This window comes from Chelonoidis abingdonii, chromosome 4 (assembly GCF_003597395.2).
Source record: "Chelonoidis abingdonii isolate Lonesome George chromosome 4, CheloAbing_2.0, whole genome shotgun sequence".
Taxonomy (NCBI): domain Eukaryota; kingdom Metazoa; phylum Chordata; order Testudines; family Testudinidae; genus Chelonoidis; species Chelonoidis abingdonii.
Genome location: NC_133772.1, coordinates 97343650 through 97360619, shown reverse-complemented (window position 1 = coordinate 97360619; position 16970 = coordinate 97343650). Strand labels below are relative to the sequence as shown.

Genomic DNA, 16970 nt, shown 5'->3' with positions numbered 1-16970 from the left:
CTTTGGCTATTTGCACATGTAATTGCAATAATTATCCATGTAAATTGGGTGTGCAAGGACACATACATTTTGCATGCAGAATTGTCCCATTTATGTTTTTAGAAATTCAGGCCCTGGCCTCAAGGTTAACATGTCATTTAGATAAATGGAGGGATTTCATATCTCTCAAAGCTGTTGCTTTACTCTAAGACCATGCTACATTGGTTGATGTTTGTTAGATTTTCTTTTCATAAGAGCCAGAAAGTTTGTTTGTTTGTTTTGTTTTGTTTTTAAATAAAATCTGGAATCCTGCAGAATCTCAGTCTGTTATGAAGACCTAATAAATAATAGGTCCAGTCTGATCTGTGGACTGGCAGTCTAACATCCCTCCTCTAATCTATGCCATTTTTGTGGTTTGTAAGAAGAAGTAACATTTGTTAAAAAAAAATTCAAGAACATTTAGCACTGAACCTGGGAAATGTACACAGATATATCTACAAGTTACAGAATGTAATATTACAATTTAAAAATCACTTTCAATGGAAATTATCCTACAAAAAAGACACCAAGACTTTTTTTTTTGAGAGCATAATTTATTTGTTTATAAAGTAGCAGCAATGAGGAAGGAGTAGGTAATTATTATAAAACTTCCATTTCCGGAAGAAGTGGCAATTCTAATCTTTGGCAAGAAAGGGGAAAATGAGCCTTTCTGGAGCCTAGGAAAATTATACCCTCGTGGGGCTTAAAATGGATATCATACTGAAAAGGGTTTTCCTCAGCATGTTGTAACATTAAAGAATGAAGATATTACTTTTCAGAGATAAAGAAAATAAGATATTTTTATATTTAATATGATTCTTTTTGCTTTAAGGAAAGATCTTGTATCATTTTTGTGTATTTGGTCTCTGAGGAAGGGGATGTATAGTTATAGTGGAGGCACAAGAGAGAGAAAGAGAATGTGTGTATGATTTTCAGTGCTACAATTTCTGTTGCTGCTAAGAGAGTGCAGGGGGAAAAATGACAACAAAGTGGTATTTAGTTCAGTAAGAAACAAACTCCAGCTGTGAACTTGTGATCAGTCCTCCTGTATTCAAATGTGTTTCCTCCATTACTCTTACTAAGTTTCCAGGAACAGTAAAATCAATGTTTATTCTAAGTTTTGCGCACCACATATTTGTGTTTAAAATTTCATTTTTTATATCTAGAAACCATAGCCTGGATTTCATAAAGTAAACATGGCAAAAGCCACCTACTTAAGGATTATATATAGATATACATACGACATACTTCCTTTTGTTCTAAGCTCTTAGGGACACCATATACACATAAATACATATATATACAAATACATATATGCATACACATTTTATGGAGGCCTCAGTAGCAAATCCATAGTTAAGACTGCATTGGTCTTAAAACAGGATCAAAATCCCTGCTTCATGTCTTAATAACTGAATTAGCCTCCAAATATTTAAAATAATAATTTTGAATAGAACTACTGAATTTTCTTTGTAATAGAACAGATAGTAACATTTGCAGAGAAATTATTTTAAAATGCTCCCTTTTAGACATTTTACCTTATTTTTCTCTCATTTATTTGAGTTTCCTCAGGCAAACAAGCACCAAAGAAATCCCTGACTCCATCATCTTTTCTCCTCCTAACCAAAACAACCTACAAGATGCTGTAAACTGTCTAAGAGAGATCAAGAAGGGGATAACAACATACAATTACCTATTAAAAAGGAGCTGCTATCATCCAGGTATTTCTAGACAATTCTTAAATACACAGCAGTAAAATAAAATCCATAATGAGAGCACTCTGCTTAAAATTATATTTTATAAAATCCTATTTTAGTATGTTTATTTGGAGGTTAAATTACTGCTAGTTACACTAACCTTACTGTACTGAGTTTGCAATTCCTAAAGTACACTGCATGAGAGGAAGATGCTAGCTAAAACCAAATGATATTGACCAGTATATTTATACTGTTGAAACTAACAGAAGCGAATAAACCAAGAGTGACAATGGTGAAAAGTAATTTACATTTAAAAATACTACACAGGTTGAAACAAGGGACTGGAGGGGCACATTAGTATCTCCTTGAAGGCAGAAAAGGGGAAAGGACTAAGGGAGAGGGGGATTAAGGGTAACAGAGTTGGTCAGGAGGCATGACCTCCAAGTGGCAGTTTTAGGATCCATAGATCTCTGGGCACACACATGCCCTCATGTCCCCCAGTGGCTACACAGCTTGTATGAGGCCTTTAGCCACACTACTGGCACTGTGAGAAACTTCCTGTCCGGGCAAACATTCAGGCCAGGGAAGGAAGTGAGTCACAGGACAAGTCCCTCTATCTTTTTTACCCCTCTCAAGGTGAGTGAAGGGTTCTTGGCTCCCCCACAAACTGGTCCTTCCTGAGGCTGCACTTCCACCTCCCACGTAGGGGCAAAGAACAGCGCGACGTTATGCAACCGTGTGGGGGTAAGGCCAGCAACCATGGAGTAGCCGCTCCACTGAGCTGGGGGGGTGGGGGGGAGAGGAGGCACGCTCTCCTCTCCCATTGCACCAGTGGCTGGAAAGGCGGCACAGTACCAACACGGCCGCAGCCCCAGCCGCCTTCTCAGGCATAGTCAGACTCTGCCCTTAGCGCGCAAAAGCCTATGGCCCCGCCCCCAAACGTTAACTCCTCCCAATCATCGCCACCGCACTCGTTCTTCCTCCTTATGCCTGACGGCCGGGGCGGCGGGAGCCGGTAACTCTCGCGCATGGGCGTTGGGCTTTTTCAGAGCTGGGCGCTCGGGCGGGGTGTCAGAGCCTTACTGCGGCTGTAGCGCTATTCTCCTTTGTCCCCATCTCCTAGGATTAGAGCGGGCGCGCCCCCCTCCTCCCCTTTGGCTGCTGCAGCCCCTGCGTTGTGTGACTGGGAAGCTCCTGAGTGCGAGGCATGAAGCTGAGCAAAGCCCAGTATGATGAAATAGCCCAGTTCCTGGGGCACGTGCAGCCCACCAGACAGAGCCTGCGGAAGCTGAAGAAGAGATTCCCTAGGTAAGTCTGTCTCAACTCCCCCCCCCTAGGCTTCCACCCTATGCTAGTGCAGCCTCCACTCCTCTGGGCTGGTGGGGTGGCCTGCAATTTCCATCCGTGGATTATAGGAGCTAGATCTTGTTTTTAAGGGGCAGCCCTGCAAGGTGGTTTTATGCGTGGTACAAAATTCTACATGGTGCAAAATCACACACATACACCCCCCCATAATGCAGCATACAGTCGTCTGGGGGTATTGTTTGTCTTGTGTGACCTTATGGGGATCAAAATAAAGGATTCTCCCAAATAAGAGATCTCTGGTTACCCTATGTGAACCCCAAACTCCAAATAGATCCAATTTCCCGAGTGAGCCATCATTACCTTGATCCCTGACTAGGGGGAATTGAGGTGGAATCTTGCTTGGGTTGCTAGTTCCATTTCCTTCTAGTACAGGGAAAGGAATGGCCTGCAGACCCTGCTGTAACTTTCCCCTGCACATCATGCCACTGTTGGGTTGGTTGAAGGCTCAATCAAGGACCACCTGCGTAGATGAGCATTAGCCCATCTCACCTTCTGATTCTGCTTCAGTTAAGATCACCAATGCAGTCAGGTTAATACGTACTTGGACAAAACTGAAGAGCATGGATGATAGGATGTTCTCCATGAGGAGTTGGGCCTCGTTTCTTGCATTTACTTTCTGCCAGCTATGATAGAGATCATGTTTGTTAACCTTCAGGAAGCTGCAAAGCTCACCTCCTTTCCCAGACTTTTGGAAAGCGGGTCGATATGAGGGTTGTGAGGTGATAGTGGCAGCCATATGGGATGTTACTTACGTTTTCTGGGTATTTAGGACTATATTCTCAGTACTTTATGTTGGCATAATGTTTGTTGGGAGGGCTTTACAATTTGAGGTTTTTGAAGATGCTACCTGTTCTGATCAGAGAGCGTCTCCTGTCGGTGGAGGTACTCCACCTCCCTGAGAGGCGTCAGCTAGCTGGACAGGAAAAGCCCTCCCGTTGACATAGCACTTGTAAACTGGGGAATAGGTCGGTATAACTACGTCACTATGGGGTGTGGATTTTTTACACGCCTGAGCAGTATAGTTATACTGACATAAGTTCCTAGTGTAGACCAAGCGTTAGTGTTGGTGAATTGCTGTGAAGTAATGATCTTTCCCTGGCCTATATGTTTTCCTTCACAAAAAATAAACCAGGAAACGCCAACTTTCTGAGCCTCTGTACCAATATGCTTTAACTCTGAGCTGGATGGGCTACCTCTATGAGTAAGAGGGTAGTTCAGCCTCCCTTCTCATTCTCTCATTAACCTCTGCTGAGGTAGCGGGTAAAAATGCACATTGTAGTTGCATTTTTTGTGACGGTGACAGCTGTCTACTGGGATTTATTAATCAGCAAGCTGGAATTTTGGAAAATCATTCAGCTGAAGATTCCATGAGAGGACTTTCAAATATCTGGGCTTCCATTTCAGTTACAAAGCAAGCTCCCACCTCCCTCCCAAATTTAATATTTTAAAATAAATGAAAATAGTTTTTCAGCAGTTGAGACCCCAGAAGTAGCTGCAGGCTTTGTAGAGATTGGAGTCCACTTGGTCTGGTCTACATTTAAAAAAGTTAGCTTGGCTTAAGTATGTCACTCAGGGGTTGTGGAAAAATGTCATGCCCTGTGTGATGTAATTAAGCCAAATTAAGCCCCTGGTGTAGGCTCTGCTAAATTGATTTAAAAATTCTGTTGCTTTTGTGTCTACACTATAGCAGCGCCACTAAAGCTGTGCCACAATAGCATTTCTAGTGCTGACATACCCCTTTTAGAGTTAGCTGTAGAATGAGGGTATGTCTACACTTAACACGCTACAGCGGCACAACTGTAGCTGCACCACTGTAACACTTTACTGTGGACACAAATTACAGTGATGGGAGAGGTTCTCCTATCACCGTAGTGAATCCATCTCCCCGAGAGGAGGTAGCTAGGTTGATGGAAGTATTCTTCCATTGACTTAGCACTGTCTACACTGGGGGTTAGATTGGCATAGCTATGTCTCTTGTGTGTGAATTTTTCACACCTCTGAGAGAAGTAGCTATGCTGATATAAAGTTTCAATGTACACCAGCCCTCAACCTTCAGCAAGCTTTCCCTTTCCTCTGCTTACAAAACTCTGGATCATCTATGCACACAACTTGCACTAATTTAATTAAATCAGTTTAACATCACACCTTTAGGTAAACTGATCCAAATTGGATTGTGGACTGTCTAATCTGATGAGTGTTCATACACAAGGTTGCACTGGTTTAACATGTTGATTTCACATCACACAGACTTTCAAACACATTCAGGAACTTTCTGTTCACCTCCCCACATATCCTTTACCAGGAACTTTGATCCCACAAATCTGTGTATCATACATGCAGTTAGGATGTCATACCCCAGAACTGATACGTCTTTTCCATCTGTAGCTTCTAGTAAAACAATTCAGTTAACTTTAACTTTCATGTTTAAATTGCCAATTACACTCCACTTTGTTAGAGTGGAAGGTGCAGTGCTGCAGTTCCATAAACTGTCCTTAATTCAAAAATCCAACAAGCCAAGATAATCACCAATAAAAAAAAAAAAAATCACCCCTTAACCTTTTCTTTATTAAGCTAAAGAATTTGAGCTCTGTGGAACTTTTACTATAAAGCATGGATCCATAGATCATTCTTGTGATTCTTCTTTGAATCCTCTCCAAGTTTTCAGTATCCTTGAATTGTGGACACCAGAAATGGGTAAAGTATTCCAGCAGCGGTCACACCAGTGCCAAACACAGAGATAATATAATCTCCCTTCTCCTCAATATTCTTTTCTTTTTGTATCCAAAGATCACGTTAGCTTTTTGGGCTGCATTTACTCTGGGAGCTCATATTCATCTGAAAAAGATTTGGGATCATGGTAGCTAATCAGTCTCTGCTTTCCAGGATAGACATTTATCTGTACTGAAATGCATATTGTTTGTATGTGCCCAGATTACTTAATAATCCAGACTTCTCTATATTAGCAATCTACCCTCTTCATTATTTACCACTTCCTCCAACTTTTTTGTCAGTTGCAAATTTTATCAGTGATTTTATTTTCTTCCAGATTATAGATAAAAATGGTAAATAGAATAGATCTAAGAAACATTCCCTGTGAGATTCCACTAGAAACACACCTGTTCAATGATGATTCCCTGTTTACAATTAAATTCTGAGACCTTGATAGCCAGTTTTTAATCCATTTAATGTATGCCATGTTGATTTTTGTGGTCATCTAGTTTCTTAATTAAAATGTCAAGCGGTACCGAGTGATATGCACTAGTATACATCTACACTATTACCTGTATCAGCCACGTTTGTAATCTTATAAAAAATATATAAAACAAGTTAGTGCACTCTCTTCCTCTTCTTCCAGCATCATCACTACCACCCAGAGCTTTCTGGCTGTTTTGAGATGCGAGGGTGAGGGTTCCTGTTGTCTTACCTCTTCCAGTCTCCTTTTATTTTATAAAGGAAGAAATAAAGGGTATCCTCTTTCTCATGAGTAGCATCAGTCCCTGAATCATCTGCCGCCTGGGAAAGCTCTAAGCAACAGCAGAGTAAAATTGACATGATTCTGGTCAGTTTCACCGCTACCCATGGGTTTCAGAATAGTAGCAGAAAGTGAAAGTGACCAAGGTGGAGGAGGTGGAGACTGGGAATGTTTGGTAAGTAGTAGAGGTAGTGGACTGTTTTTCAGATTTGAGAAAACAGCAGCATAACAGTTTGTGCTTGCACTTGGAAGGCTGTCTTGGCATTTGTAAGGACTATAAGCATTGTTATTAAAATATGAAATTTTAAATACAGGAAAAATTCATAGCTCTGCTCCTCCTTACCACTTGCTGGGGACATTTTCCCGGTGGCCATCCGTGAATGAATTTTTCATGCCTTGTTTACACAAATCATCTGATTGATTTCAATGGGACTACTCACTCATGTGAGGAAAAAGCAGAATTTGGCCCTCGGGTAGATATGTAAACCTAAGCAGTCATTATATATTTCAATTCTATCTTTAAAAATGGCAACTCTTTACAGTAGTGCACCAGTTTAGTTTATTTGGAATATATGCCATCTCCAGCAGCCTACACAAATACTAGTTTCCTTGAGAGGTTTTAATGTTTTTTTTTGTCTGTGAGCCTTCAAACTCAATACCATCATTTATGGATATGTTACACCACTCTTTTGCTTTGTCAATAGTATTTGGAGCAAAAGCTAATATAATTTAAAATTTAACTTGCACTTCAAGCTACATTTAGCTGAGCACGTAAATGGCCTGAGAATATGGGATGAGATCTTATTTAGTTGGAGGCTTGAAAAAATCTGTATAAACGTATTGAAATCTTGTATGTCATAACAACCAGTTACAATGAACTCTGTTACAGTCAAAATAACTTTATAGTGAATGAAGTAGACTATAAGTCCCCAGTTACTTGTGTAAGTAGCAGTGTGGAAATTGTAACTTCTATTATAAAGAAGCTGTTAAAAGGCTGATTGCTGAGTTGAATCAGAGGGGTGTTTTAATCTACATCTTAGCCATGATGTAGAATATATATATGACTGAGGATGTGACTCTTAGTGCAGCTTACTCAGTAAGGTGGGATATGGCTCACTCAGTAAGCTGGTATATAACTATTGTGTATAAGTAACCCTGCACATGCATGCACACAATTTGTGTCTAATGCTAAAATGAAAAATCTCTTTTTCAAGACGTGACCTGAACTTTTTACAAAACAAGTTGCATGGAAATGATCAAAATCCACGTGAGACTGCAGTAGTACAGAGCCAAAATGAAAGATATGCTTACTCCACTCTAGAAGAGTTAATGGGAAAGAAGAAAGCTTGAAGACTTATTTTTTGGGTGGAAGTGTGAATTTTTTCTCTTAAAGGTTTTTGTGTTTTGCTTTTACATTATGGAATAGATTTGCGCATACTTGAAAGGGGTAAGAACATTGGATTGAAGACTTTTTTTCTTTTATTTTCCTCTCTGTCTATTCTGAGATGTATGCAGGGTTGTTATAGCTGAGATGTGACAGCTATAGCTTATTTCTTTTGCTAGTTTATCTCTGCAAAGAACTGTGTGTGTTACAATTGTGAAATGTTCAACTATGATGGCTGTGGAGCAGGAACTGTCACGTGGGGAAGCATCTGAATTGCAGCAGTCATACTGGCTAGGTAAAGAGTGAGTCTTTCTTGTCCTGAGGAATTTGTACAATAACAAATGTGTTAAAACCAGGCCATGCCTTTATTCAAAGCCCATTGAAATTGGTGGGATTTAATGGTGAAGTATAAAGACTAAAGCATCCTGTTGAAGCGTATTTGGAAATAAATGTCCTAGAAATGTGCTATACTTCAAAATACCATTGTTGTATATCAGGTGCACATGTTTTAAATACAGAGGAAAAAATAAACTTGTTAAAGGAATAAAATAATTGTACTCATTTTTGGTGGTCACAACATACTTTAATGTGATGCTTTGTAAAGTTATATATTTGTAATAATAATTCGTAGCATAGTGATATAACGGTTGTACCACTTTTGTCCTTTGCTGTATTTCATCGTGCAGCAACCTAGGTGTCCTCTGAAAGGCAAACAGGTGTCTGTAGATTTAATGGCCAGATTATTGTGGCTGTTGAGTAAGGATGGCATGGAAGATTTAACACTGACCATATGTGATTTTTTTTTTTTTAATTGACTCATGGATTTTGGACTATTGTTATAGTCATATTTTGTGTCATGAAGGACTGTAACAATAAAAACGGTAATTCTGATTGTACTTCAGGGACAATTACTTATGTTATCATTCTTCTGAAGTTCAGGTTAAGAGTTTTACGGGAAGAAGAGATTTGGTACATCATAGTGAAAAATATTTTATTCATGTGATAGCTTTGTGGACAGTCCTAGTCTGAGCTATATTACAGTGGCACAATAAATTGCTGAATATACTGTCTGCTGAATATGACCTCACCATGAAAAATTTGGTGCATTAGAGTAGGAAAGGTTGGAATATATCAACCTTAGCTGACAAGGGACTTTGAATTTTGACCTAATACAGATGACCTCTGTGTGCAATAAAAGTGAGCTTAATCTCCAGGTCAAGGTAGAGGTGAATGGCAGGGCAATATGGAAAGGCTTGTACTGGATCTGGATAGATCATACCTAGCAAGCAGAGAAATAGAAAACTTATTTTTTAGGATCACCAGACGGTTATTTACTTTGTTAGCTCAGCTCTGTTCCCCACCATGAACCAAAATATATCTAAGCACAGCTGACGCCAACTTGTTCAATTGTTTGTCTGAGTAAAAAGTATACGATGTGTGTGTTTTGCTCCTATATGTCATTGACTAGCAAAGCTAAATATAAAATGTTCTCCTAGCATGTAGAAAAGAAGGTGTCAAATTACCTTATTGAATAAAAAAAAATCTAAAAGCTTTATTCCTTTGACAGCCAACGTATCTTTGGAACACATGAAGTTTATTCCTAAATGGCTTCTCCCTTTAGCAGGAAAATAATTAAAGAAGTTGTTGATATATTTCACAGGGATTGAATAATGCAAAGGGAATGTGTCCTTGAGAGCTTTATTCCTCTAGAATGTATTTGTTCAAATGAGCGCCATTATACAAGAAAAAGTTTTAGATGCTCTGTAGGTTACATAATAAAGAGGTCATATCTATAAAATGGTAAATGTGTTTACTGTAAAAATTAGAATGTTTTTGTTTTATTTAGCCAAATTAAATCCACTAGCTAATACTCTAGGAGAGTCCTATTTTACTAAATGCTAATGATGTACGCCCTGAACATCAAATATTTTACACAGATAATAGTGATGTTTTTTTGTGTATTTCTTTTTTTTAAATCAGCCAGGAGGAAAAAAGTTTGAGACTCTAATGGAAGGAACCTCTACTCCTTTAATAGAGCCTACAAAGTATATTTTCCAGGACTGATCAGCTCTGAAGGCTCTAGAGGTCTGATGATTGGAATGGTAGGAAATCACGCTTTCAGGACATAACGAATTGACTAGGCCATCCATCATTTGTTAGCATGCGGTGAAACGCAGGGTTTGTGTGCAGAGGCCTGTGATTTAGTAAATACTTGGGAGATGAATAGAGCTTACACACAAGGGAAGATATTGCTGTCCTTCAGCAGCCTTAGACAGAGATTCCTGCTGAGAAGGCCGTCTGACAGCAGCTCATCAGTAACTGGCCTGTCACAGTCAGTGATGCCCACCAACCATCGCCAGTATATTAAATACATTTTTAATATCTGCTTCAGTAGATTTAATAAAGAGAATTTAGTTTCCATACATTGATCACTGCTTCCTCAAGTGTTTTAAAGCATTGACTGTAGCACTTGCAAGAAAGGGATCTGTGTTGATACTTGGGAGGGCTGATTGAAAATGAAAGTTAAACAAAATGATATACAAACAAAATAAGTCATTAACTGAGTAGTCATGTTGTTACAGTGAAACAAAAATGATTGTTTGAAAAAGTCAACATAGTCTTATCTGCTCTACCTGCTAGGAGACCATGGCCTGCTGTACTGGAGGGAGTGATATAGAGGTGGAAAGAGAGAGATATGCACAATGGTTCTGTTTCTAGTGTGGCTGGCCTGACTAAAAATCATGACTGCTTTCCCTGAGCTTTCAGATTTTAGTACTTGAACCAAAGGGCAATGCTCTGTGGCCTTTATGGCTCTTGGGAAGATGGGTATATGTGAGAATTATTGGAAGAGATTTTGTTTTTAATGATTCTTCAAAGAATCTTGTTGATGAACATTTTACCATAGCACTGGAAGAATTAAATTAATGTTGGGGGAGAAGGAAGTTGAGTAGTAGGATAAAAATTTCCCAAGTTACGTAAAGTGCGAGGTTTGTCATGGATTATTTAAAATATTGACCTTTAAAAAAAATATAAAAGTCCATGTTAACCTTGTACCAAACACTAGGCTCTTTGCTATTCCATAGACAAGAAAAATACTTAGCTAACTACAGTTCAGAATTTAAATGTTTAAAATCATATTGCTATTTGTGTTTCCTGGGAATTTTGAGGAAAAACTGCTATTTATGTAAAATACGCATGTGTAGTCTTGTTCATCTAATGAATTTCAGTACTGACAGTGTTCACTGCAAAACAACAAGACATTGTTTTCCCTCTTGATCTTTTTTTGTTGTGGTTTGTTTGTTTGTTTGTGTTTTTTAATTTCTGGAATATACTCCACATTCACAGAAGAGGAAACACCTACAGATTGGGATCTATAAATTTTATTCTTGTGTGTGTCAAAACAATAATATATTAAATGCAATTATTATAAAAATTTAAGATGTCTTAAATACACTTACATTTTTATAACACATGGCAATATTAAATAATTTCCTTGTTAGCATCTGTTTGCCATCATTGTTGGCAAGACCTATGATTTATTGCCTAAATTAATGACCAAGACCATTTTGGTCTTGATATATGCTCCTAAATTTATCATATCACTAAATAAAATAAAATATATGCTCTTGTGACAGTCATTTTTGTAATTGTTTATACTTCTAAGTGTCCTATTCAGTGAAAGCAGCATAATAGTCTGCAACCTAAAAATAATCTTAGAAAGCTAAATTGTATTTCGTGTTGAGGAATAGTTGGTAAGGATTTCAATGAGAATTGATAATACAGTAACTTTTTTTTCTCTCTTTCCACTTTTACCTTATTATTTTAGTGGCAATCCACCAGAAGACAGTTTGAGGATACAATGTCTTGCTTAGTCAGTGTTAGTGATCAACTCCTGCACACTGAAGATGAAATCTTGGTCCCTTTAGAGATGATGGCAAAATTACCATTGACTTAAATGGGGCCAAGATTTCATCCTATATAAAGTTCTGCCATGTTTTTGGCTTTTAGCAACTACAACATCTTGTTGGTCCTGTGAAGACTCTCTCTCTCTCTTTTTTTTTTTTTTTTTTTGCTTTGACCCCTCTCCTTCTTGAGTCGGAAGAGAGTAGAGAATACTTGGCACCCTTTCTAAAAGCTGGCCATCTTTTATGAGGGGAATCTACCACCCACCCTAAAGCACCATCTAGTAGTCCAACCAGTACTACTGAAAACATTGCTTTGTGGTAGAGATCGCTTGAGCTACCACCCAGTGTCTAATCTCCCTTTTCTAAGCAAGATACATTTAGAAGCCAGCAATAAACAGTCACCAATGCCATTTTCATGGGCTTCTGAACAGCATTAGGTTGCTCTTGTGGATGACCTCCTCTTATACCTACAAAAGGAAAATACATCCATACCCATCCTCTGTTAGGTGTCTCAGTAGCATTTGGTACCATTGGTCACCGGACATTCCTGCCCTGCCTCCAAGAAGCAGCAGGGAACAAAAATGTCTTGAAAAGGCACAGGTCCTTCTCAGACAGACCAAGGTGGTATTAAGGGCACCTTATTTCTTCACCTGTGGCATCCCACTGGCTTAATCCAATTCCCTATGTTTTACAACACACAAAACTGTTTGGAGAACTAGTGAGACAACATGAACAAAAGTGCCAGCAGCATACAAATAATGCTTTCAGTCATAGTTATGGGCGTCTTCACTCATATTATATCATGTGATCCTTTAGAATTCATCATTTCAATAGCAATGGTGAGACAAAGCACCTGCTTCTATTGGTGCTGGCCAGAAGACTGCACCTTGTCCTATCAGACACAAAGCCGCTAATGAGTTTTCGCATTTGTGACCTCCAGATTTTTTTTTATTATTGCACCTCTTTTATATAGGAATGAATCATAGTCTTTAAGGGTCAGAAGGGACCCTTATGATCATCTAGTCTGACCTCCTGCACAATGCAGGCCACAGAATCTCACCCACCCACTCCTGTATCAAACCTATGTCTGAGCCATTGAAGTCTTCAAATCATGGTTTAAAGACTTCAGGGTGCAGAGAATCTTCTAGCAAGTGACCCATGCCCCATGCTGCAGAGGAAGAAAGAAAATTCCTTCCAGACCCCAAATATGGTGATCAGCTAAACCCTGAGAATGTGGGCAAGACTCACCACCCAGGAAAGCATTCTCTACAGTAACTCAGATCTCGCCTCATCTAACATCCCATCACAAGCCATTGGGCATATTTACCGCTAATAGTAAAACACCAATTAATTGCCAAAATTAGGCTATCCCATCATACTATCCCCTCCATAAACTTATCAAGCTTAGTCTTGAAGCCAGGTATGTCTTTTGCCCCCACTGCTCCCCTTGGAAGGCTGTTCCAGAACTTCACTTGTCTGATGGTTAGAAACCTTCGTCGAAGTTCAAGTCTAAACTTCCCGATGGCATTTGTTCTTGTGTCCACATTGGTACTGAACTTAAATAAACTTTCCCTGATATTAATCCCTCTGATATATTTATAGAGAGCAATCATATCTCCCCTCAGCCTTCTTTTGGTTTGGCTAAACAAGCCAAGCTCTGAGTCTCACTCCCTTTCATAAGACAGGGTTTTCAATCCTCGAAATCCATTTCTAGTAGCCCCTTGCTCAGTGAACCTGTTCCAGTTTGAATTTAATGATCCTTTTTAAACACATGGGAGGCAGAGGAGCACAGCCAGAACTGCACACTAGTCAGATGAGGTCTTCAACCAGTGCCTTGTATAACGGTACTACAACTCCTTATCTCTAACTGGAAATACGCTTGCCTGAAGCATCCAAGAACCGTAATTCACTTTTTCATGCCATATCAACATATTCTGATAAAACTAAAGTTGGTAGAGCAGTAGCTACCATAAGGAACGGCCGTACCAGGTGCAGACCAAAGGTCCCTGTTATAGCGCCAGTATCTATCTACATAACAGTGGCGCAATGCCAGGTGCCCCAGGGGGAGTGGAACCTAACAGGCCAATGATCTAGTGATCACTCTCCTGCACCATCTCCATCCTCTGCACAAAACAGAGGCTAGGCGACACGCTCATTCGCTTACCTCCTAGACGTAATAGCCATTTATGGACTTAAACCAGCCATGATTTATCCAGTTCTTCTTTAATACTGTTAATAGTCCCTAGCCTTCACAAACCTCTTAGGTTCCACAAGCAGCTCATCTGCTTTGAATAGGTGATTCATGAACACATAAACTAGTGATCTGCTTCATGCACTGACATCCCTCATGGAAGGTCGGAAGTATTCCCCTCTGGAGTACTGTGTCACAGTTTTGCGGGCCCACACACTACAAGAAGGATGTGGAAATTGGAAAGTCCAGTGAGGACAACAAAAAATGATTTAGGGGGCGATGGAAGCACATGATCTCTGAGGAGAGACTCGAGGGAACTGGGATTGTTTTAGATCAGCAGAAGAGAAGAATGAGGGGGGACTTTGATAGCCTGCTATTCAAACTACCTAAAAGGGCCGTTCCAAATGAAGGATGGACCCTAGGCCTGTTCTCAGTGGTACGCCTGGTGACAGACAAGATATGGTCGTCAAGTTGGCAAAGTGGGTGAAGGTTTTAGGGCTGGATATTAGGACTTTTTTAAACCTAGGTAGGGTGGGTGAAGCACTGCCAATGGGTTGCCTAGGGAGGTGATGGAATCTCCTTCCTTAAAGGTTTTTAAGGTCAGACTTGACAAAGCCCTGGCTGGGATGATTTAGTTGGGAATTGGTCCTGCTTTGAGCAGGGGGTTGGACTAGATGACCTCCTGAGGTTCCTTCCAACCTTGATATTCTATGATGTTCATATTAACTTCTGAGACTTAGAATTCTGTATGAAATTGTCTCTCTCCCCCTTTCCATGGCTTTCTACTGCACTACTTTCCACTAGAACAATGGAACTGTCAGTTAATAAAGAGAGGCTAATGAACGCAGGGGACAGAACTTTTACAGGAGCTGTACCTAGACTATATGGAACTCCTGCAAAAGACAAGCTGCAAAAAAGGCTAATATGATTCTCGGGTGTATTAACAGGAAGGTTGTATGTAAGACATAGGAGGTAATTGTCCTTCTTTACTCAGCGCTGGGGAGGCCTCAGCTGAAGTATTGTGTCCAGTTCTGGGCACTAAAATTTAGGAAGGATGTGGAAAATTGAAGGGAGTCCAGGGGAAAGCAACAAAAATGATCAAATAGGTTTAGAAAACTTGACATATAAAGAAATGTTAAAAGAAACTGGGCGTGTTTAAAAAGAATGAGATGGGATCTGATAAGTCTTTCGATATGTTAAGGGTTGTTATAAAAAAGACAGATATCAATTGTTCTCCATCTCCACTGAAGGTAGGACAAGAAGTAATGGGCTTAATCTGCAGCAAGGCAGGTTTAAAATAGATATTAGGAAAAACTTTGTAATAGTAAGAGTAGTGAATCTCTGGATTAGGCTTCCAAGGTAGATTGTGAAGTTTCCATCATTAGAAGCTTTTAAAAACAGGTTGGACAAATGCATGACCAGGATGGTTTAGATTTACTTCATCAAATCCATATCCTGAGCAGGACGATTTCTTGAGGGACCTTCCAGCCCTACTTTTTTATAATTCTATGACCATAGAACTCTGGATATTTTAAGAGCTAAATGAAAAACACAGACAATATAAATAAATGAAAACCTGTAAACTAATCAAGCTATTTCTCCTACCGGCTAAGAAGAAAGAGGAATTTGTATTTTTAAATATTTGGCAGACACTCTAGTGATTGGAGTACCTGGGCAGTTTGTGTTTTCAGTTTGACAAACTGATACTTGCATGAGAAATACATTTATACATTTTTCTGTTTTCAGATTAGAAATACAACCTTTTGATAATGAAATTTAATTCCTCAAAAATGCAGAGGTAGAGGGAGGAGTTTTTTACGGATCTCTGTTGAATTTCTTTGTCATCAGTAATCTATGAGAGAATGATAAGCTTTTCTATAAAAGATCTCTGTTTAGTTTAAATAATTTTTCTAGTAGTTAAGTGTGACCTCTGGGTTTATCCTTTTCCTACGCTGGAGTTTTGATGGCCATCCTATGCATACAATTTCTGACCTTCCTGCTAAGACAGAAGATCAAACTATATGTTTAAAATTTACACTAGGAATCTAGAACCACTCTGAACTCCTCTAATGACATTTGAAAATTCTTCCTGTTCATGGTTGGTTAGGTTTTTTATTTGTTTTTCCTCTCAATACTTACTACATATTGATAACAATAGATTTGCTTTAATTTATAGAATCCACTGCTTGTCTGTCTTTCCTTACCCCCCAAAAAATCCAAATACAAAGTCTCACTAACATTTTTACCTTGGGCCAAGATGTTAGTTGTAAGCACTATCTAAAATCATTAAAATATTCGGTAGAAAACTAAGTGCTTAGCATAGTGTTCTGCTAAATTCAAGTAAAACACTACACAGATGTGAAAACCATTTGTTACATTTTAGTATATGAAGAAATAGCTGTGTAAACCTTAACCTTGTAATTTTGTGAGTTCCACTTTGTCATGTAGCTGTAAAAGGTAATCAAAATAAATCATGGAGGATGAAGAAATATTTTTCTAGGGCTTTCTATGTGCTTTCAAAAGTGGAGCTTGATCCATGAAATTTTAGTAAGCATATTAAACAATACAGTATGATGTGCAACATGTCAGGTCTGATAAATTATTTTGTATAGGACATTTATACAATATGTTGAGCTGCTCTGTGAACAGCTTAACGATTATAAATTGTTAATCTTTCTTGCCATATTTACTTTCTGTTAAAATCATAGTGTGTTTTCAAATGCTATATATTTTTTCAGATAATGAGTAGATATAAGAAAGGTGTAGGTCATCTCCAAGATGGTATGACAGTGATCCAAGGTTCCTCAGCTGTGCAGTGTACATAACACAGATGTTGGGAGAGTCATCTGTCAGCTATGCCTCTCCTATGGAGTTAAAGTTCTAGAGGGAAAAGAATTCGACACAGTGCTGTCACTGTTACATTTTCACAATAGAAGAG

At 39.0% G+C, this 16970-nt stretch overlaps 1 protein-coding gene across 8 annotated transcripts in view; it reads left to right on the top strand.

Annotated features, from left to right (window-relative positions):
• The first annotated feature begins 2711 nt into the window (after positions 1-2711).
• CDIN1 (CDAN1 interacting nuclease 1) overlaps positions 2712-16970 on the top strand; it is a 184305-nt gene continuing 170046 nt past the window's right edge. For 6 of the 8 annotated variants that reach the window (XM_032789319.2, XM_032789316.2, XM_032789318.2 and 3 more), the window contains exon 1: positions 2712-3023. In XM_032789319.2, the coding sequence (XP_032645210.1) occupies positions 2923-3023 (101 nt within the window). In that variant the 5' untranslated portion in view covers positions 2712-2922. The remainder of the gene's footprint in view (positions 3024-16970) is intronic. The other 2 variants (XM_032789325.2, XM_032789324.2) reach the window with 2 other exon arrangements.